Raw genomic sequence first — 23,550 nt, 5'->3', positions numbered from 1 at the left:
ATAAGTTAAATAAGCAGGGTGACAATATACAGCGTTGACGTACTCGTTTCCCGATTTGGAACCAGTCAGTTGTTCCATGTCTAGTTCTAACTGTTGCTTCTTGACCTGCATACAGATTTCTCAGAAGGCAGGTCAGGTGGTCTGGTATTCCCATCTTTTTTAAGAATTTTCCACAGTTTGTTGTGATCCACACAGTCAAAGGCTTTGGCCTAATCAATAAAGCAAAAGTAGGTGTTTTTCTGGAACTCTCTTGCTTTTTTGATGATCCAACACATGTTGGCAATTTGACTTCTGGTTCCTCTACGTTTTCTAAATCCAGCTTGAACCTATGGAAATTCACGGTTCACGTACTGTTGAAGCCTGGCTTGGAGGATTTTGAGCATTACTTTGCTAGTGTGTGAGATGAATACAACTGTGCAGGAGTTTGAACATTCTTTGGCATTGCCTTTCTTTGGGATTGGAATGAAAACTGATCTTTTCCAGTCCTGTGGCCACTGCTGAGTTTTCCAAATTTGCTGGCCTATTGAGTGCAACACTTTCACAGCATCATCTTTTAGGATTTGAAATAGCTCAACTGGAATTCCACCTCCACTAGCTTTGTTCATAGTGGCATATACAGCCTAAAGAACATTATATTTTGGGACAGTAGTAAGTAGTGATGAGTAGCTTGATGATAGGAAATATGAAGGGATAGGTGGGAGCCAGAGTACCCTATAAACGGTAATCAATAGCATCTCCTGAATGCTCATGTGCCAGGTAACATTTATATATACATCAAGTCCTTTATATATACATTAAGTCATTGACTCCTCACAGTAACCTTTCAGGTAGGTATTATTGCTATTTTGTAAATGGAGTATTGAGGCACAGAGAGATTCTGTGAATGGCTCAGAGTTGCTTAACTTGTAAGCAATGGAATCAGAATATAAGCCTGGTTTTATTGTCCCTTGATCACTGTAACATTGCTTTCTTGTTACCACACTAAAGAAATTGACTTTATTCTGTAGGCAAGACAGACCTATATATAATTCTCCATTTTATTGGAGATGGGTTGTAATGGATATGTGTTATTTTTTTTATTGTGTGCTGGACGACCATGTGCTGGACACCTTGATGGTAAAATCATTAATAATAATAATTTGAGGCCTAGGAATTTTTTATATTCCCAGAGAATGCTGGGGACACTAGAAATTCACAGCCAGCTGAATTCTGATTCAGGTGTTGAGGTGATTCCCAACCATACTGTAGTTTCTGAAGGGCCTGTCTTTCATGGGTTCACTTTTACTCCTAATCTTTGGGGTCTCAGGTCAAAGGGGGTTCCGTGTTCTACACTCTGTTTCCTAGCTCTGTCAAACAGTCCAGTTTCTTAGCCCTTTGAACCTGACCTCCCACTTTGAAATTAGTGAATGCCTGTATGGAGAAATGATGGGGCCAATTCCTTTTCTAGTTGACTTCAGTGAGAAGGTTAGTTGGTCCAAATAGGTATGTTATGTGGGAAGTGGGAATCTTCTTTCATTTATTGTTTTTAAAACACTTACAAACAAACAGCCAGCAAACAAATCTGCTCTTTTCATCTGTTTCAGAGCGTTTAGTCATATCTGTTAAAAAGATCTGGGAATATTATTTTTAGCAATGTACTCATGTGATATAATCTCACTACAGTGAAAATTATATATGTGTAACTAAAACTGGTCTTATAGAAATTAATTCTGTTGACAGTCTTTTAAAATCTTTTGTTCCTTCACAAACATAAGCTAGTAAATGTTATAATAATATTTAAAACATCAAGAGTTGTTTACTTTTTAATTTGTTTGCTTTTTAAAATGTGTTTGCAAAATGAATTACTTGACTATAGTATTTCATTTTGTTCTGTCAAATACAATCTGAATGAGGGTCTTCAGTACCTGTTGGTACCTAAACATAAGTTTAACAGTGTCTAAAGGAATTGGGTATTTTGAATAAAGTAATTTGTTGTTAGCAGCTTATTTTTTCTTATATGTTTTCATAGATTTAGAGAGGATAGTATGGTATAAGTAAATGAAGATATGTAATTTCCCCCTCTGAACAAGGATGCTTAAAAAGGGAGAAATACCAGTTATTAATATAGAACTCCTGCTTTATATTTTTCCCCAACAAACTTCATTTTCTTCTGTGTTTATTGTCTTTTGGAATAATTATATATTGATCTAATTTGCATAAGTATGCAAAATTCTAAAGAATTATAAAAAGTATGTATGTTAAGATAATCTAAAACGAGGCTAATGTATTGCAGATGTGCAACTTTAACTGGAATATCATTGTAATCACTTAGCTGATCTGGATGAAGTGTTCTGTCTAGCTTCATGAGAATTTGCTCATGAAGGGAAAGTGGGGAAGAGTATGGCTATAAGGTCACTTGTTAGAGAGTACCAAGGTGGTTTTATTTGATTTTATTTATCTAATTGAAGTATAGTTGCTTTACAATATTATACTAGTTTCTGGTATGCAACATTGATTTGATATTTTTATAGATTATATCCCATTTAAAGTTATTATCAAATACTGGCTATATTCTCTGTGCTGTATGTTATGTCCTTGTATCTTATTTATTTATACCCAGTACTTTGTACCTCTTAATCCTCTTCCCCTATCTTGTTCCCTCCACCACCCCTTTCCCCACTGGTAGCCATTGGTTTGTTCCCTGTGTCTGTGAGTCTGTTTTTATTTTGTTTTATTCATTTGTCTTTTTTTTTTTTTCTAAATTTCACATGTAAGTGAAAACATACAGTGTTTCTTTGTCTTTCTCTGAGTTGCTTCTCTAAGCAAAATACCTTTCAGGTTCATCCATGTTATTGCAAATGGCAAAACTTCATTCTCTTTATGGCTAAGTAATATTCCAGTGTGCGTGTGCGTGTGCGTGTGCGTGTGTGTGTGTGTGTGTGTGTGTGTATGCTAATCTTCTTTATCCATTCATTTCTTGGTAGACACTTAGGTTGCCTCCATATCTTGACTTTGAAATAATGCTGCTAAGAACATTGGAATACATATATCTTTTTGGATTAGTGTTTTAATTTTCTTTAGATATATCCCAGAGTAGAATTGCTGGGTCATACGGTATTCTGTTTTTAATTTTTTGAGAAACTTTTATACTGTTTTCTGTAGTGGCTGCATCAATTTACATTCCCATGAAGAGTACAAGAGAGTTCCCTTTTCTTCACACCCTCCCTGACATTTATTACATCGTCTTTTTTGATGATAGCCATTCTGACAGGTGTGAGGTGATGTTTCATTCTGGTTTTGATTTGCGTTTCTCTAATGATTAGTAATGTTTAGCATCTTTTCATGTGCCTGTTGTACATCTGTATGTCTTCTTTGGAAAAATGTCTATGCATGTCTTCGCATAGACACATTTTATTAATCAGGTAAAAAAAATTTTTTTAAATTTAATGTTAAGTTCTATGAGCTCTTTCTATATTTTGGACATTAACCCCTTATCAGACATCATTTGTAAATATCTTCTCCCTTTTAGTAGGTTTTCTTTTTGTTTTGCAGCTGGTTTCCTTTGCTGTGCAAAAACTTTTAAGTTTGATTGGGTCCAATTTGTTTATTTTTGCTTTTGTCTCCCTTTCTTGAGGGGGCAGATCCCCCCAAATAATCCTACAACTATGTCAAAGGGTATCCTGCCTAAGTTTTCTCCCAGGAGTAGTATGGTTTCTGGTCTTATATTTAAGTCTTTAATCCATTTTGAGTTTATTTTTGTATATGGTTTGAGGGCATGTTCTAATCTCATTGTTTTGCATGTAACCATCCAGTTTTCCCAGCAGTACTTGTTGAAGAGACCAGCTTTTCTCCATTGTATATTCTTGCCTCCTTTGTCATTGATTAATTGACCATAAAGTGTGTGGGTTTATTTCTGAGCTTTCTATTCTGTTCCATTGATCTTTTTGTCTCTTTTTATGCTAAAACTATGCTGTTTTGATTCCTGTATCTTTGTTTTATAGCCAGAAGTCATGGAGCAGGATACCTCCAGCTTTGTTCTTTTTTTTTTTTAATCAAGATTGCTTTGGCTATTCAAGATCTTTTGTGGTTTCATACAAATTTTAGGATTATTTGTTCTAGTTCCATGAACAATGTCATGGGTGTTTTGCTAAGAATGCCATTGACTCTGTAGAGCTTTGTGTTCAGTTCAGTCCAGTCATTTAGTCATGTCTGACTCTTTGTGACCGCATGGACTGCAGCATGCAAGGCTTCCCCGTGCATCACCAACTCCTGGAGTTTACTCAAACTCATGTCCATTGAGTCAGTGATGCCACCAAACCATCTCATCTTCTGTCGTCCCCTTCTTCTCCTGCCTTCAATCTTTCCCAGCATCAGGGTCTTTTTCAATGAGTCTGTTCTTTGCATCAGGTAGCCAAAGTATTGGAGTTTCAGCTTCAGCATCAGTCCTTCTAATGAATATTCAGGACTGATTTCCTTTAGGATGGACTGTTGGCTCTTCTTGAAGTCCAACGGACTCTCAAGAGTCTTCTCCAGCACCATAATTCAAAAGCATCAATTCTTCAGCGCCCAGTTTTCTTTATGGTCCAACTCTCACATCCATACATGGCTACTGAAAAAACCATAGTTTTGACTAGACTGACCTTTGTTGGCAAAGTAATGTCTCTGCTTTTTAATATGCTATCTAGGTTTGTCATAGCTTTTCTTCCAAGGAGCAAGCGCCTTTTAACTTCATGGCTGCAGTCACCATCTGCAGTGATTTTGGAGCCCAAGAAAATAAAGGTAGTATTGCTTTGGGTAGTATGGACATTTTAACCATATTAGTTCTTCCCAGGTGGCTCAGTGGTGAAGAATCTGCCTTGCAATGCAGTAGATGCAGATTGATATCTGGATCAGAAAGATCCCCTGGAGAAGGAAATGGCAACCTGCTCTAGTATTCTTGCCTGGGAAATCCCATGGACAGGGGGCCTGGCGGGCTTACAGTCCATGGGGTTCCAAAGAGTCAGACACGACTTAGCAGCTTAGCAACAACAGTTCTTTCCCAAGGTATCTTTAAATGAAGGTTTACATATAACTTAAGTAAAAGAGCACCCTATGGTCTTATGAGAGAATGGACAACAGGGCAAAGGGGAGAAATGGGACATTACAGTCTAGTGTTGAGAGAAAGGAGTATGGTGGCCTGAGAGTAGATGTTAATCTGTCTGCAGCAGCAGTAGAGCTCACTGGTGAGAAATGACTAGGAACTCTTTTCAGATTTATTCTTCTTGTTACCCATTGTAATATACAATAGATAGTTAATGATTGTGAAAAGAATATTTTGAATAAGTCTTATGTGATTAACAGTCATACGTACATTAATATACACAATGTTCAACTTTGCTCTCTTACAGTGGTTTGATAGTTCCTGAAATACGGGGAAATGAAACTGTGCCTGAAGTCGTTACAACATCTGGCTATGCACTGTTACATTTTTTTAGTGATGCTGCATATAATTTAACTGGTTTCAACATTTTTTACTCGTAGGTGTTTTTTTTTTAATTTATATTGTAATAATGATTCTTATAATTTGACATAAAAGAGTTTATTGTTTGTTTGTATAAATGTCTTATGTACCAGGAGTCGGCTAGGGTGTTAAATTCCAAAATATACAGCATCTCTTCCTAAGTTACATAAGATTTTTAATAATATGATCCCCCAAATCCTGTCTAAGCTTGTATTAGGATAATTTGTAAGTCTCAGGGCACCATGGTAACAAGTTAGGTTTGGTTGAAAATTAATTACAAAATTAAAAATCAATGGGAAATGATTAAAGAAGCACACACTGAGTGTAACTTTAAGTCCCAAATGCTCAGGATTGCAGAGAGCTGTCATCTGCCCCTCTGTGCTCCATGGTATTTTATGAAGAGAGCTACATTTTCATAGTCCTTCTTATTGCAGAAACTGTGCTGAATGCTGTATATACAATAAGACTCTTTAATTCTCTTCATGTCAGTTCTGTCAAGTGAGTATTTTCCCCATTTTGCACATGAGAAAATTGAGGCTTAGGAGATAAGGTAAGTGGCTATATACCACTGTCTCTTTAAAATTAGAAAAATAATATTTCTTGTGTGTCTCTTATATCTAACTCTCCATGCAAATTTTTATAGAAGTCCAAGGGTGAAGTGAATTAGCCAGAGATTCTTTTCATTGTTTTCATTAGGAATGACCACAGAAGAATTTGATACATTTGTTTGTTTGTTTGTTTTCTTCAGTAATGTAGAAAATAATAACTGAGGATTTTTAATGAGGAATAAGACATCCTAAATATCCTTGAATCAGCAATTTATTATAGAATTTATTTGTATCAAGCATGTACACAAGGGAGAATAAATATATAGTAAAATATAATCAGTTAGGGAGCCTTAAAATAAAGTCTGATAAACACCTTTTAACTTCCACAACAGTGTTTAGGTGATAGCATGCTATTTAAGTATCTTTTAACCAGTTTATGTCTTGCCTTCTCTTACTGTTTCACATATTCATGACCTTATTTTTTTCCTATAAAGTGTACTCATACCCTGTAAAACATTTGAGTACTTGAATATTTACCAAACATTGTGCTTAGAACTGTCTAGATCCTGCAGATGTTGAGTGTGTAGTCTTGTTAGCAGAGTAAACTCATTGAATGAACTGAGGCCAGTTGAAGATACGTATACCTGAATCGCCTTAGGGGTAAAAAGGTACAGAGTAAAGAATTGAAGTCACATTGTAAAACGTGTTAAATGAAACACACGGACACATATAACATTTGTAAATTTAAGAAAATACCAGCCCAGATTATTTTTCTCATCATCTTGAATTTGAATATATATGAATTATATTTTACAGAATCAATTCTTGCCCTAACAATTGCTCTGGTCACGGGAAGTGTACAACTAGTGTCTCTGTTTCAAGTCAAGCGTATTGTGAATGTGATAAATACTGGAAGGGTGAAGCTTGTGATATCCCCTACTGTAAAGCCAATTGCGGCAGTCCAGATCATGGTTACTGTGACCTAACAGGAGAAAAGTTGTGTGTCTGCAACGATAGTTGGCAAGGTAAGTGGCTTTTTGAACATATAGTCACATAGCTAATATATTAATACAAATAATATCTACACTCATTTGCTGTAGTGTGCACACCCAAATCTCATAGATTTATTTTTAGAATTTCAGTAATAGTCAGCGTCTTAATAATTTGCTTCTTCATAAGGCTTCCCTGGTGACTCAGATGGTGAAGAATCTACCTGCAATGCAGGAGACCCAGGTTCTATCCCTGGGTGGGGAAGATCCCTCGGCGAAGGGAATGGTTATCCACTCCAGTATTCTTGCCTGGGAAGTCTCATGGACAGAGGAGCCTGGTGGTCTGTAGTCTCTGGGATCATAAAGAATTGGACATGATTGAACTACTTTCACTTTTTTCACAAATCAGTAAAGATTTTGTCTACATGCTACTACGAGAATCAAGTAAAGTTATAAATGAAACTCTTTAAATTGTAGATGTATGATTATTGATTTTCTTTAGTTTTTTGATGAGTTCCCAAAGATTTGGTGGCTTGGCTAAAATTAACACCTGGTACATCAAAACTTGATTTATAATGGGTAACATAAATAGCATATTGCGAAAGTAGATGCCTATCTTAGAAGGTACTGGACTATATTAAACTTCTTTCTTAGTAAAGACTGACCTCTTGTGGCTATTTTTACAAGAACATAGAATATTTTAAAAAGTTTTTCAGTTGCTTGTGGCAAAAGCAGTAAGAATTAGGGAAGAATTTCTAAATAATTTTTATCAACATGTATTATTAAAGGTTACATTTAGAGTACATTGATAAGTTTTAGCTTTAAGTATTTGGGTATAAAATCATAAATCTTACTATTATATAGGGCTGGCCTGTATAAAATATATTTATATATTGGGCTGGCCAAAGCATTCATTTGGGTTTTTCCCTTGCAATGTTACGGAAAAATCCCAGCGAACTCTTTGGCCAACTACAGTACTTACCTACCAAGAGCTTGCTTTGTGCAACTTGTATTGACACATTGAGAATCCTGTGTATTAATCCTGTTGATGGGGGAACTTTGACTCAAGAAATACGTAATCTAAAGTTACATGACCATGTGTAGCAGTAGTAGCAGTGTTCCTATTAGACCCAGGTAAAAACCAAAGAGAGTGTGCTCCTCATATTTAACTTTCCTCGGACAAATTAAACAAATGTGGCTGAGTGTGCTGAGTAGTTATTTGGAGCAATTATTTTAGGCTTTCCATAAATTATGCCCATCTTTAACACATGTTATTTCATTAAAAAATCAGTTACTCCAACCATATGAAATATCAGTGATTATTGAGTTGCATTTGATTCCCTATTATGATTATGACAGATACAAGTTTCTCAGTCTTTTTAATTATAGAGGCATGTATTTTGTTGAGTGGCTATTTTAATAATTCATGGCCTTTCTTCCCTTAAAAGTGCCTTGAGGTATCTTTTTTTTTTTTTTTCCATTTCAGTCTTGAATCTAAAATAATGTCCTTTTCTCTGGAGGGACTAGTAAGTACATCAAGAATATACTTAAGCTAAGGCCTGAGAAATAGAAGTATAGCTTATATGCAAGGTTTTTTTCTAACTTCTCTTCATCTGCTATTAGTCCCCAGCTCATCTCAACAGTCTTAAAAGCAAATGAGAAATATATTTGTAAAATATTCCCTATGAACATCTCTGTCCTTTCTTTGTTCTTTTCTTCCATCTTTAAAATACTTTATTTTCTGGGTGTTTTGTAATATATATCTGGTTGAAAATGTTACCTGTTGTTTTTCTGGCTCTGTTTATTGGCATTTCACATTTTATTATTCTTGTCAGGAGGGCCTGAAATCATAAAAATTCTTGACTCTTAAATGTCTTAAAGAAAGTGGAAATGGGGGAACAAATACTGGGTATGTTTACTTTTAAAGCAAAGTGATAATATGAAGTTTATATATATATGTATGTATTAACACATACACATGAATACGTGTACACATACATTTTAAAAATGAGGATAATGTGAAAGTGCTTTATAAATTATAAAATATTACATAGAAACCAGACATTTGCATATCGTTACTGCCTCTCAGTAATTAATTTATCTCTGATGAATATTTTATGGGTAGTGTTTGGTGAAATGGATATTGTGCTTCTTTCAAGACAGATGATGTATAGTCTGGTTTCTTTGAGCCTCAGATCTGATCCCTAATTTTGTATTTAAGGAAGCAGAGCTTCAAGTAGCTATGTGTTCTCCCCCGCCCCTGCCCCCAATCAACTCCCTAATCAGAGTGGCTCAAGGTTTCTCTCTTACATAACTCTAAAAAATCAGAACCTCTGGAAGTCTTTGGTTTGACTGTAAGCAACAGATACAGTTCTGGCTTCCCTGAGCAGAAAAGGCAGTTATTGGGGTGTAGGTCAGGGGCCTCTGCCTCCCAGGATTTGTTCTTGCCTTCTTTTTGGTGATAGAATTCACTGAGTTTGTAGCTCTCAAGCACATGGTCTTTGGCTGCATACCATATTCCTCAGCCTTCTTTGCATCTAGCATGGTTATTATACTGTGTTAGGTCAGAAGGATATGAGTAGAAACGCTGTGTGGGAATTTTACGTCACTGAGATCTTTAACGATGGCTGGTAAATGGCAGTAACTGTGGTAACTGGTAGCACTTGCATATTTGCCTGTAGAATGTGTTTTATGAGAAAAGAATGAACTTTTAGCTTATTTAAGCAACTTACTTTTGGTTGTTTTAACCTGTACTCTGACTAATACAAAAGGACATTGGGTAGCTCACAAAGGAGATGGGAAGGCTGTAAAAACCTTGATTGCAAAGGGGTAGGTGTAACAGAAGGCTAGTGGGTTGGTTCCCACCACAGAAAAGTTTGATTAGGATATTCCTGTCGCTGCCACTGAATCCCGGGGTACCGCCCTTATGTCCTTACTGTGGATACGGCACGCTGCAGGCTTGGGTAGAGAAGTTCTAAACTCTCCCCACATCTTTGTTATCACTTACGAAGATTTGCAAGCCTGCTCAGTAATGTCTACTTGACTAAATTTAGTCTTACCCCTACCTTCTGAATTGTGTGGGAATAGATTTTGTTTCTGAACAAAATCCACACAGTTAGAGATTTTCCTAAATGGGGCAGGAGGTTCAGATGATTAGAATCTACTAAATAAAGAAAAAATACAAATAAAATATTTTAAAGTATAGCTTGTTGCCATAATTGACAAGGAATGTGTTGAACAGTTGTCTCGTGTCCGCTCAGAAAACCTTGACGATGCGGAATGGATGGTAGTAGTCGGCAGGTAGGAAAGACAAATCAGCAGGCTTCCGGATACAAATCTGAATTTATTGCCACAAGACGTTCCCTCCCCCCAATCCTGTGAAGTTGGAAACAGATTACCAGGTTTTGTATAGAAGATCATTACTTGGACATTGAAAAATCGTCCCCAGTCCTTTGCTATTCCAGAATATCCTGTTCAATTCTGTCATTTAGTCCTTCTAATTCTTTATGAATATTCAGTATTCCTTTTCAGTCCAGGTCTGTCATAGTTCTCAGGTAAGGATTGAAGTTGGATGTTTGCAGCCTTTTCGATTATTGATTAAAAGATAGCATCTTAATGTATAAGTCAGGTAACTTGATAGTTTTCTATAGTGTTTCTGATTCTTTAAAGTTACACTTTGTTTGGATTTATTTCAGCTCCTTGCATGTTCTTTGTCCCTAACTATTTCAAGACCTTTCTTATTTCTGCACTTCCTCCTTCACACTCTCGACATTCTCGGGTCAGATATTCCTGTTAGATGCTTTCATAGCACTGAATCCTTTAAGTTCGTAGCATCTACTGCAGTTATGTTTGTGTGATTCTTTGATTATCTTTCCTACTGGAATGTAAACTCCATGAAGTTAAGAATAATTGTGTTTTGATCATCTTTATATCCACAGCATCTTCTCTAGTGCCTGTTGTATAGTAGGCACTCAAATTGTTTTCTTTTTTTTCCTTAAATGAATGAATTAAAAATGTTTAGTTTGCCTGTTTGGTGCTATGTGGACGTTCAAGTACAGATGTTTCAGTAGACTAGTACTCCAATAAATTATGAAATTTACTTGATAAATAAAACATAATTTTAAATATTGAGGTGAACATTTGAATTTGAACTGTCTGGTCAGGTACTTTCTTTCTGTCCTTTGGTTTTAGATTTTAGTATTTGCCATTGGGTGGCAGTGTTGACTACCAAAGCATGCACTTAAGACTCCATGGCATTTTTCAAGTTGTAAAAACTTGATGATTTTGTTTGTTTTAGAAAAATAGGAAATCTTTTATCTCAGATCCATGAATATTTTATCGTAAATTATTTTTTTCAGGGTAGGTCATGTAACGTATTAGGACATAGTTACTTTAGGATAGTGTGTCTAAGTACACAGCATAACTTACATTTTCCTTTAGAAGTTTAATAAAGGGAGAAAGAAAAGAGACATTTAAACTACACTAAAATTGACTTTAAGATTTTTTGACCTTATAAGATAGAGTTGTCATCAATTGATATGAGGGAGACTTTAGGAGGAAGATCAGTTTGGATTTGGTATGTTATGTTTGAGATATCTTTTAGAGGTTTTAGAGGAGATGTTGAAAAGGCAATTGGACTTTAGTAGAGAGAGGTCTATATTGTTTGGGGCTGACTGGCTTAAAAACATTAAATTGGAAATAGTTGATACCGAAAACCATGAGTTCAGCTGAGATCATGAAGGAAGGGAATACAGAGAGAGAATGGAACAAAGGCCTGAGTTGTGGGCTACAACAAAATTCATAGACTGTTCTGTGCTGGACAGAGGTTCCTTGCTTATAGAAACTTACCTAATGTAGAAAAACTTAAAACTGCTAATTTTATTGCCTCTGGCTTAGACAGGTAGGATAGGCAGATCCTGTCCCCAGTCCCATCGCACTGTATTTATCATTTTCAGAACCAGTCTGTAAAGCTTTGTTTCAGGCCTTTCACAACACAAAAACAGTAATTGGAGAGCACTGATCTTTGCTAAAAGAAGGGCAGCTCCTTTTCATACTGTAATAGCATCATTGACCTGAACTGTGAGAACCACGTATTCTTAGAACAGACCTATTGTAGTGATTACCGCTCACACAATTCATTGTTTTATAACATTCAGATATTGTCAGAACAGCTGTGGACATTTAAACTGCACTGAAATTGATAACTGTCCTTTGGAGATTGGTTTTATGGGCCTTGAAAATGTTTAGAATACTTTGGATACGGAACCCAAATCAGATTTTTCTAACGATGTTAGAAGATAGGACGCTAGTAGCAGTGTTATCTCATTTTGCCTTTTATTGTAGAGAATTTCAGATGCAGTGCACATATTAGATCACAGGACCATTTCTGGAGTGATTACAGTAAGTTATGTGTACTGCTCTTCACATCTCCATTCTCAGCATATTTTTTCCTTTCCTATTAGCAATTCAATTTCTTTTTGGGCAATTGCCTTTCACTCATTGCGAGTAATCTTGATGCAATGATAAATCCATATACCTACCCATTTTAAGTGTAACTTTTCAGCCCCTTTTAAAATTCTTTGAATTTCCCCATATTTTTTCAACAAGTTCCCATTTTTCCTTAATTTCCCCAAAACGAGTTTCTGTGGCTTACAATCAAAGAAATCTGATATGTAACACTAGAGATACTATTAGAAGACAATTTGTATTTTCTGTTACTAGATTTATTTAAAATACCAAAAGTTCAGTATAGAGTTATTTATATAAATGCAGCTTAATGAATTGTGTTGATATAGGTCAAAGTTAGCAATGTTTATTTAATATTTCCTGTTGAGAAACTATAAAAAGTAAATAAGTAAAAAATTTGTCCTTAATATGTTTTACCTTTGTAGTAAGATAAGTATTTTTTTCATGATGTCATAGATTAAATTTGAATTAAATGTATGAGCCAAAACTGTATCAAAAAGAAGTCTAAAACTCTGGAGCATGATTTTTTTCCCACTAAACTCTTGTTTGACTGGGTTACTTTTCAGTTTTTTTCCCTGCTTTAAAATGATATAAAGGAACTCTATTCAGATTAATTCTTTTTTTTTTTCTGAGAAATCGAAGCATGCTGTTAAAATGCCAGTCAGTTGTTAGGAGAGATAAAATTTTACTGCTTGATTTTCCAGCCTGCATCTTTGTATATAGCACTTACAGTTTTTCTAGTAATCAGCAGTTAGTATATAAATCTATTCATAAAGTTAGGGGACCTTCCAGGAATTGCTGTTTCACTCAGTTGAAGACTTTAAATTTATATCATTCTTTATGGAAGAAAAAGCATTTTATAAGATTTGTCTAATTTTATTTGTCTAAATAAAATTTTTGTACTGATTTCCATTATCATATCAGAGATAGATTCCCTTAGAAAAACTTTTCCAGGGTAAAAGAGAGAAGGAAGGAAGAATGTAATTCAGTAATTCTGGAATTGCTTTGGAAAAACTTTCAAAACTTTGTAGTACTTTATTCTGGGTTTTGTCGTTTGCAGTTATTTCTTAATTGGATTTACCTGTGATTATAGAAATGTTTTCGTTGTAATTTTACTGTTTTCTTTTGGCATGTATATTTATAATACCTAATAATGCTAGGCTTCATTAGCATATTTTGCCTGTAGACTTAATTATACTTAGTTTCCTTGTATATTGAAATGAGAGAAAAACTTCATAATAGTAATATGTTTACTATTATGAAGCTTTCATAGTAATAGTCAATATTAAGTACAGTTTCATTCAATCTTTATTTACACAGGATTCTATGTTCTTTAGGTATAATCTCCATGATTAAAATGAAGTTTAGAAAAGTTAAATAATTTTTCCAAGATTTCATGGCTAATAAGTGGGAAAGCGAGGTTTGACTTCATTTTAATCTTTTGTGATCCTAAGGACATTTTCATTCTTCTATTCAATAAGTGAATACTGAGGCCAGTCATGTAGGAGTCATAGGCCATCTTCAGGATTTTTATTTTTAGTGTGATAGCAAATCATTGAAAGATTTTAAGGGAATTGATAAGAGTAGATTTATATTTTTAATCATTCTGGTTGCATTGTGGAGAGTTGAATGTGATAGGTAGAGAAGAAGAATAGAAATAAGACCACCAGTGTGGAGACTATTTCAGTAATTGGGGTGAGATGGATGGTGGCTTGGATAAGTATGGTAGTTGTAAAGGAAAGGATCTGTGTGAAGAGACTGGTAGAGTTGATCGAATTTAAAAATGTTTATAATTGGTAAAGTACAGACACTGAGACACCAACCAATCAACAGGATCCTGGATAAGCCATGCTATGTCAGGCATTACCCATTTAGTTGTCTTTTGTGAAGAGTCTGGATTATTGCAGAGGGGCCAGGGGAACTTGGAAGGGGAATACCTGGTAACCTGCAGCATCTACTTAATCAGTGAAGTATTTCCATATCTTGACAGTTGGAAAGGCTGTGTTCCTACATACCTAATGAATGTCAGTCCAGGATTTGTTGGATATGGATATGGGAGAAAAAGAGAACTCAATAGCTCTGAGATCTTTGTCCTGAACAACTGGGTGAATGGGAGTACTGTTTACTGAGACGGTAAACACAGGTGAAGGAGCAGATTTGGGAGGGAGACATCAAGATTTTAGGTTTGGACATATTAAGTTTGAGATGATTATGAGACATCCCAGTGGAAATGTCATGTCAGTTCAGTTCAGCTCAGTCATTCAGTTGTGTCTGACTCTTTGCGACCCCATGGACTGCCGCACGCCAGGCTTTCCTGTCCATCACCAACTCCCAGAGCCTACTCAAACTCATGTCCATTGCATCAGTGATGCCATCCAACCATCTCATCCTCAGTCATCCCCTTTCTCCTCCTGCCTTCAATCTTTCCCAGCATCAGGGTTTTTTTCCAGTAAGTCAGTTCTTTGCATCAGGTGGCCAAAGTATTGGAGTTTCAGCTTCAGCATCAGTCCTTCTAATGAATATTCAGGACTGATTTCCTTTAGGATGGACTGGTTGGATCTCCTTGTAGTTTAAGGGGACTCTCAAGAGTCTTCTCCAACACCCCAGTTCAATAGCATCAGTTCTTCGGTGCTCAGCTTTCTTTATAGTCCAACTCTCACATCCATTCTTGACTACTGGAAAAACCTTAGCTTTGACTAGACTGACCTTTGTTGGTAAAGTAATGTCTCTGCTTTTTAATATGCTGTCTCGGTTGGTCATAGCTTTTCTTCCAAGAAGCAAGCGTCTTTTAATTTCATGGCTGTAGTCACCATCTGCAGTGATTTTGGAGCCCCCAAAATAAAGTCTGTCACTGTTTCCATTGTTTCCCTATCGGTTTGCCATGAAGTAATGGGACTGGATGCCATGATCTTAGTTTTCTGAATGTTGAATTTTAAGCCAATGTTTTCCCTCTCCTCTTTCACTTTCATCAAGAGGCTGTTTAGTTCTTCGCTTTCTGCCATAAGGGTGGTATCATCTGCATATCTGAGGTTATTAATATTTCTCCCAGCAATCTTGATTCCAGCTTGTGCTTCATCCAGCCTGGCATTTCGCATGATGTACTCTGCATATAAGTTAAATAAGCAGGGTGACACTATATATAGGTAGGTTAATTTTGCATCTAGAATTCAAGAGAGATTGTAAGGATGGAGATACAACTTTGAGAGGGATCAGAGTATAATTCTACTTGGGGTTATAGAGTAGCCTCAAAAATGTGTCTCTCAGCAGCCTGTCACTAGTGCCAAAAGTTACATCATTAGAAATTCATTTGTGCTCTTTGGATTAACCTGTGGAAAAGGTAGCATATTAAATGTTTATGAAAACACACTGTAACTTGAACTTGTTTAGTACATCTTTTTCAAGAGAGCTGTAATCTACTTACCTTGACGAGATTCCCATATTAATTGATGAAAGTTATACAGGGAGAATTATGCAGAGATAGTCCATAAGTGTCCAGATAATAAAGTGGTAGATTTTTCATGGATATATTTTTATGAAATGGAAGTCTTGGATGGCCTTAAATGATATTTAATGGGTGGTGGAGCCTTTGTGTGTATAATGCATTCTTTATAGTTATTTGTGTTTTAAACTAATATTCAGTACATAAATTTACTCTTTAACTCATTTTAGTTGTAGAGTACAGAAAACTACAAATTAAGACATCTAATTTTCCTTAAAATTTTAAGTCATATTCATAAATCTTTCATTCTGTATATAATCATATTAATTTAGAGTAAAATAATGACAATCTGTAGAGTTTGGCTGTTGACCATTCCTTCTAATTACTGCTAGAAGTTACAGAAAATACAGTAGTAGCAAAGACAGGAAAAAGTTGCTGTTTTGCATAGAAAAGTAGATATTCCAGATTGCACAGTAAAAATTTTTAAAATCTCTAAAGTCCAATTTCTTGTACTAAATAACAATATTTATCTTAAGTAAGTTAAATCAAAAATTTTAGTTATTAGCATTAGTTTCCTATAGTTGATGTAACAGATTACCACAAACTTGGTGTCTTAACGGGGGCTTCCCTGATAGCTCAGTTGGTAAAGAATTCACTTGCAGTGCAGGAGACCCTGGCTCAATTCCTGGGTCGGGAAGATCCCCCAGAGAAGGGATAAGCTACCCACTCCAGTGTTTTTGGGCTTCCCTTGTGGCTCAGCTGGTAAAGAATCTGCCTGCAATGCAGGAGACCCCAGTTTGAATCCTGGGTTGGGAAGATCCCCTGGAGAAGGGAAAGGCTACCCACTCCAGTATTCTGGCCTGGAGAATTCCATGGACAGTCCATGGAGTCACCAAGAGTCGGACATGACTGAGGAACTTTCACTTTCACTTTGGTGTCTTAACATATATTTATTAATCTCTTAATATTTTGGAGGTGAGAGGTCTGAATCGGTTTCACCGAGCCAACATCAAGGTGTTGGCAGGGCCACACTCCTTCTGGAGGCTAAGAAAGAATCTGCATCTTTGACTTTTTTAGCAATAGAGTTGCAATGCCTGCTTTCCTTGGCTTTCTCCCCTTCTTCCATCTCCAAAGCATGGAGCACAGCATCTTGCTTCAGTGGTCCTGTTGATTTCTCCTTCTGTAGTCAAATCTCTCTTAGAAAGGCATGTATGATTACATGAAGAGCCCACTTGGTTCATCCAAGATAACTCCCCAGCTCAAGATCTTTAACTTAATTATGTTTACAGAGTCCCTTTTGCCAGATAAGGTAAGAGTCATAGATTCTAGTGATTAGAACCTGCTTTATCTTTGGGGCTCATTATTTAGCCTACCAGAAGCTTGCTCTGAACTATTTTGTTTTAGTGTGAACTTCATACATGATTATTGATTTAAATATCTTAAGAAGTTTGCATGCCATTATTCTCTATCAACCTCTGCCAGGCAAAACTATGTATTATTTGACTGTTTCCAACTCTGTGCCTTTAGGCAGCAGATTTGTTTTTAACTTTTTATTTAGAGTTTCAAATTTATAGAAAATGGAAAGAACAGCATTGTACAAAGAATACACAAATGCCCTTTACCCAGATTAACCTATTATTAACATTTTATCCTTTTTGGTTTATTATTCCTGACTTAAATCTACATTTTTATTTTAAAGAAAACAGCATTTAGCATTCAGACCAGTAGGTATACCACTTATGTGTAATGCCCATATGATCTTATTTCTTTTCAGTTAAATTAGAGGTTGGCAAACTTTTCTGTAACAGACCATCTAGGAAGTATTTTTGGCTTTGTAAATTGTATGGTCTCTCTTGAAACTGCTCAACTCTGCTGAGTATGGCAAACGCAGCCTTCAATAATACTTAACTGAGTGAGCCTACTGTGTTCTTACAAAACTTCATTTACAAAAACATGTACTGGGTTGGATTTTGCTCATGGACTGTTGTTTGCCAACCTGAGTTAAAAGAGGTCCAGTGGTTTAGAATTGTAACTTTAACTTAAAAAATATCAACATGTTCCTTTAATTTCTTTGGTTACTAAGGTGTAGTTCACTGACTTTTCACTTAGAAATGATAACATTTTCTGTATCTGATTTAAAAGATTTTTTTGTTATCAAAGAGATGATCTACCTAATTTTTACCTGAAAAATACAGACTCATAGAATGTAAACCTTGAAAAGGACTTTGAAGATAAATGAATGAATGCATGGGTGAGTGAATAAATAAGCAAATAAAAACTGTAAAGGTTAATATTTCTGAAATTAGGGTCTGTTTGGATGTTTTAAAATTTTGTGATTCAGTGATGATCTAAAACTTTTTTGATAAGAAATCATTACTTTCATAATTGTGTAAAATGCTACTTGATTGCAGTGCCAGCATTTGTGTTGACTGTTGAATTAGGACCAAATAGTATTCTTATTATAGACTAAAAAAAATAATAAAATGTACTGATACCCTTGTGATAAGTGGAGGTCAAATGATGTTAGGGTCTATTTTATAAATTAGAAAGGTTTGTAAATGGTAGATGAAAGAAAAGTGCTGTGAGAATGATTTTGTCAAAATAATACAGGTATCTTAAAGTGTAAAAAAGCTGCTATAGCATTAATATCATTTCCAGCTGGAGTCTAATGAATTACTTTGAGCAGAACAACATCATCCATCATTTTAAGCGAATATTAATTTTACTGATTTTATAAGCTTTTTATGAACATAATTTATAAGCTTATGTTAATTTTATATTTATAAAAGAATTTTGAACATAATATATTTCTATTAGTTTCATTGGCATTAAAATAGTTTATGAGCCCTTAAATTTGATGAAAATAAATATATTTCCATTAGGAGCATTCCTTCCATAACTCAAGTTTGAGAAACACTGATCTAGCCTAGTGGTCTACATTTTATAGATGATGAACCAAGACTCATGAGCAACATAGTGAATATGGATAGGAAAAGACAGTGTTTTCAGCTTGTAATATTTGTTATCCTGTACTCATTAATAGTTTTTTAAAATTATGTATAATAATTTTCTCAGTTTATGGACAGTAAGCCTCTCTACCAATGCCAAATTTGGTTGTCCTTAATAAGAATGCTGCTAAGAAAAAATGTAATTTTTATTTTTGTGTTTCTTTAATATAGTTGTAAACAGAAAGTGCTATAATTTACAAATGCTTTAATTTCCACTCTCTTTAAAAAAATTAAATATTTATAATAACTCTTAGGAAATATTTCTGTTTTATAGATGAAGGCTTGATGATGGCAGAGGTAAACAGACTTTCCCAAGGTCACACTTTTAGTGACAGAACTGGGGTTTGAGTACATTGTTTTCCATTCTCATATTCAAGTAGAATATTAGTATACTAAAATAAATCTGAAATTTATATTAAAGAATTCTTTCAAATTGTGATATGTATTTGAACATATTCAAGCCTAAATTGAGTATATGATTTTTTTTTCCTCCTTTAAGCATTACATTTGCTGTTAGAGTTTTTCCTGTAAGTTATATTTCAGACTATTTCTTATGTACATTATATTTGTTAATATGATGAGCATTGAATTCTTAAATTCTCTTAACCCATATGTTCTATTTCTGTAGTCTAAGGTCTTTGCTTAATGCATTGCATTGTTTGATTTTTCTTTTAAATAGGTCCTGATTGTTCTTTGAATGTTCCTTCCACTGAGTCTTACTGGATTCTGCCAAATGTTAAACCCTTCAGTCCTTCCGTAGGTCGAGCTTCCCATAAAGCTGTTTTACATGGGAAATTTATGTGGGTGATCGGTGGATATACTTTTAACTACAGTTCTTTTCAAATGGTCTTGAAGTAAGTTTTTTCCCCATGTTTTTACAATCTATTTTTTAAGCTGGGTATTTTTGGATAATGAAGACTATCCTAAATATCTTATTGCTATGCTGATTTATGAATGGTGGTCTTTGTAATAGTATCTGTTTTCCACATGGGACTGATTTGAGAATATATAAACTCAGTATATCCGAAAGTTATTTGTCACTGTGCATATATGTTTGTTCTATGTAGACATTTCTTTAACTTTCTAGAGTGCTTTTATTAAATTCTGAATAAGAAAGTATTAGCTTTAAATAAGGCCAGGCCAGGCCTATATTGGCCTTTGTGAATCCTGGTCACCTTTTATTTTTTCAGAATGAAATATAATTACTTATGTAAAAATACTTTAAGTTTTTTTCCCCCTCAAATCTTAATTTACCTAAACTTTTACTCTGCATTTACTTTGCAAAGTTTTATTGATAGAGTGGTACCAGTGTTGTAAAATAGGTTATTGATTTACTGTGAACTTAATGGAGATTGTCCTTTGCATGATTGGATGATAAGGAGAGTTGCATGAATGCCAGCTTTATCTGATTTTTTTCAGCTGGTGATTGTATTTTATGAACTATTCAATAACAAAATAAAAGAGGAAATAAGAATAATTTGATTATCAGTGTTGTTTTCAGGGGTCACATTCATAATATGTAATAACTGGTGCAACTTGGGCATCAAGCAGTCGGAAATGACCTTGGACAGTGTATCATATGGTGTATGCCCCAAAAGGCTTGCTGTATTTAGCAGATAAATATACAGGATACCCAGTTAAATCTGAATTTCAGATCAACAGTGAATGCTTTATTAGTATGAGTAGACCTTTTGTAATTTTATTTTATTTTTCAGTTTTGTCTCGAGTGTTGCATGGGTCATACTTATACCAAAAAATTTGTGGTTTATTTGAAATTCAGATTTAGCTGAGCATTCTGTATCCATAAACCCTAATTTCTGAATATATTAGCCCTATTAATTTGGGGGATTAAAAAATTCTGTATATAAGGGGAGATTCCTTTAAAACTATGATTATGACTGGAATTACAGTGTAAAATAAATTCTGGAGAGAGGGAAGAAGAATTTTAAGTAAACATTTTAATAAATGAAGGATAACAATATCCTTCAATATCCTGTAACAATAAATGAAAGATAAAATATAGTAGAAAGAACTGAAAGAGAATTGGTAGGATTATTAAGATATGCAAAGAATTTGAGGAACTGAGATTTAAATGTGTAAAAGAAAAGGAAATTAGTCTTGATTCATGAAAATGAAAAGTTTGTGAAAATAGAGTGGAAGTTTGGATTAAATTGTTGTGGCACTTGCAAAGTAAGTTTGTGAAGACAGTATAGTTGTCAAGGAAACTTGTATTCTGTACACGTTAAATAGCACATTTTAAATTAAGTGATGAATTTTACTGATATTCTCCTAAACATATATTTTCTATTTGAACCAGATAGTTTTTTTTTGTTTGTTTGAAACCTGTTTCTTTTGGTTACAGTGTTTATGTAGTTTTGTAGTAAACTAGAGGTATAAAATTAGAAGTAACTTTGTCGCTGTTTTCACAGGTTAGAGAATTTTTTTTATTATTCTCAAAGGTGGTTTAGTTGTAGGTGAGGATGTTTAAAAAGCTTTTTAGAAGTGATAGTGTCCCTAATAAGTTGATTAATCTTCTATAATAGAATTTAATTGAGGTGTACATGTTACATTTAAGACAAATTATTCAGTAAATGATACAAGAGTTCTGTATTAGTGTCTATTAGAGAATATTTTACAGAATATTTATTCATTGACATTAGCGAAAGTTAACTTGTAATCATGGGCATAGCAAATTGTTTTGAACACATTCTGTGCTTAGTACTTGGAATATGGAACATCTCAGGTGGCTCAGTGGTAAAGAATCCATGTGCAGGGCAGGAGATGTGGGTTCAGTTCCTGGGTCATGAAGATTGTCTAGAGAAGGAAATGGCAGTCTACTCCAATATTTTTGCCTGGGAAATCCCATGGACAGAGGAGCCTGATAGGCTATAGTCCACAGGATTGTAAAAAACTTAGTAACTGAACAATAACAGCTTAGGATGTATCACTGGATATGATGAATGTCCTGTCTTTGTTAGTGAGGAAAGATAGACAATTAGAAAAAAAATGTGACTAACGTGATAACAAGTATACAGGACTTCATAAGTGGCTCAGTGGTAAAGAATCTGCCTGGCAAGCAGGAGACTCGGGTTTGATCCCTGGGTCAGGAAAATCCCCTGGAGAAGGGCATGGCAACTCACTCCAGTATTCTTGCCTGGGAAATCCCATAAACAGAGGAGCCTGGTGGGCTACAGTCCACGGGGTTGCAAAGAGTCGGACATGACTTACCCCCTGAACAACAGCAACAAAATGAGTTATGTATATGCACATCTATCCACAGATAGATATAGATAGATAGCAAAATAGATGGCAGGGGTAAGCAAATTAGGAATGCTGAAGAGCAGGGCATTGCAGTTATAAACACAGTGGTTAAAGTAGGCTTCATGAGATAGATGAGAACTGAGCAGACTTGAAGGAGGGCAGACATTGGTGGTGCAGGTATCTGGAGGCAGAGAAAAGAGCCAGACAGAAGCTTTAAGGTAGATGCTGCTTGGAGATTTCAAGAAGCCACAAACAGGCCCATGTGACTTTAAAAGTGTAGAACTATTGTTTAGGTTAATCAGCTGGTTCAAATGATTAAGCTGAGCAGAATAATTCCAGTAATAAATAGCCTAGTCAAGTTAATGCATATTATATATTTAGATGATTGAATCCTAATTTAGAGTAGGTATATGTTGAATGAGTCTTTATTAAAAATTTCTAATGTGGTATATGAAATTATGAGTTTATTTGTAATTGTTTTTGAATTTAATGAATATTTAAATACAAAGAAAGCATATGCAAATTAAAAAATGAATCTTAGCTTATGAAGTTATATTTATTTTCTTCTTGTTTTTAGTTACAATTTAGAAAGCAGTATATGGAATGTAGGAGCTGTATCAAGGGGACCTCTCCAGAGATATGGGCATTCTCTTGCTTTGTATCAGGTATGGATCCTGCTTTAAATTTTAATCTTTTTTTTTTTTAATTAGCCTTAGAGAAAAAAATACTAAATCTCAGATCTATTTCAAATACTTAATGAAAACAAGAGATCTGATGAATCACAATACCTTGAAGTGTCATCGATTTTTTTATACTATTTTAGTAAGAAAATAGATTTTAATGCCATCCTTCATTGAACATGGGGAGAAAAGAAGATTGACTTTTTGTTCATGACTTTATACCTTGTCATCAGATCAATCACTTAAAAAATTTTGATAAAATACACATAACAAAAGTTTACCATTTTACCCGTTTTTAACAGTACAGTCCATCTAGTGGCGTTAAGTACATTCAAATTGTTGTACAGTCATTTCCATTATTTCCAGACTTTTTTCTCATCTTGCAAAACTGAAACTCTGTACCCATACAGTAACTCCACATTTGCCCCCTTTCCCAGCCCCTGGAAAACTACCCTTCTGCTTTCTGTCTCTGTGAGTTTGACTATTCTAGGTACCTTATGTAAGTGGAATCGTATAGTATTTAATGATTAATAAATGACTGGCTTATATAATCACTGGCTTATTTCACTTGGCACAATGTCCTCAAGATAATCTGTCTTATAGCATGTGTCAGAATTTCCTTCTTTTTTTTAAAGGCTGAACAATATTCCATTGTGTGTATATGCTACATTTTGTTTATC

General features: G+C 34.8%; 1 protein-coding gene across 1 annotated transcript in view; it reads left to right on the top strand.

Moving 5' to 3' along the window:
- The window catches only part of ATRNL1 (attractin like 1), an 808,908-nt gene that overhangs the window by 47,310 nt on the left and 738,048 nt on the right, over positions 1-23,550 (top strand). The window contains exons 4-7 of the mRNA XM_018041487.1: positions 5,367-5,495; positions 6,844-7,052; positions 19,609-19,783; positions 22,768-22,855. Of these exons, the coding sequence (XP_017896976.1) occupies positions 5,367-5,495; positions 6,844-7,052; positions 19,609-19,783; positions 22,768-22,855 (601 nt within the window). The remainder of the gene's footprint in view (positions 1-5,366; positions 5,496-6,843; positions 7,053-19,608; positions 19,784-22,767; positions 22,856-23,550) is intronic.

Source organism: Capra hircus, chromosome 26, assembly GCF_001704415.2.
Source record: "Capra hircus breed San Clemente chromosome 26, ASM170441v1, whole genome shotgun sequence".
NCBI lineage: Eukaryota > Metazoa > Chordata > Mammalia > Artiodactyla > Bovidae > Capra > Capra hircus.
Note: the sequence above shows the minus strand (reverse complement) of the source record. Positions and strands in the feature narration are given on the sequence as shown.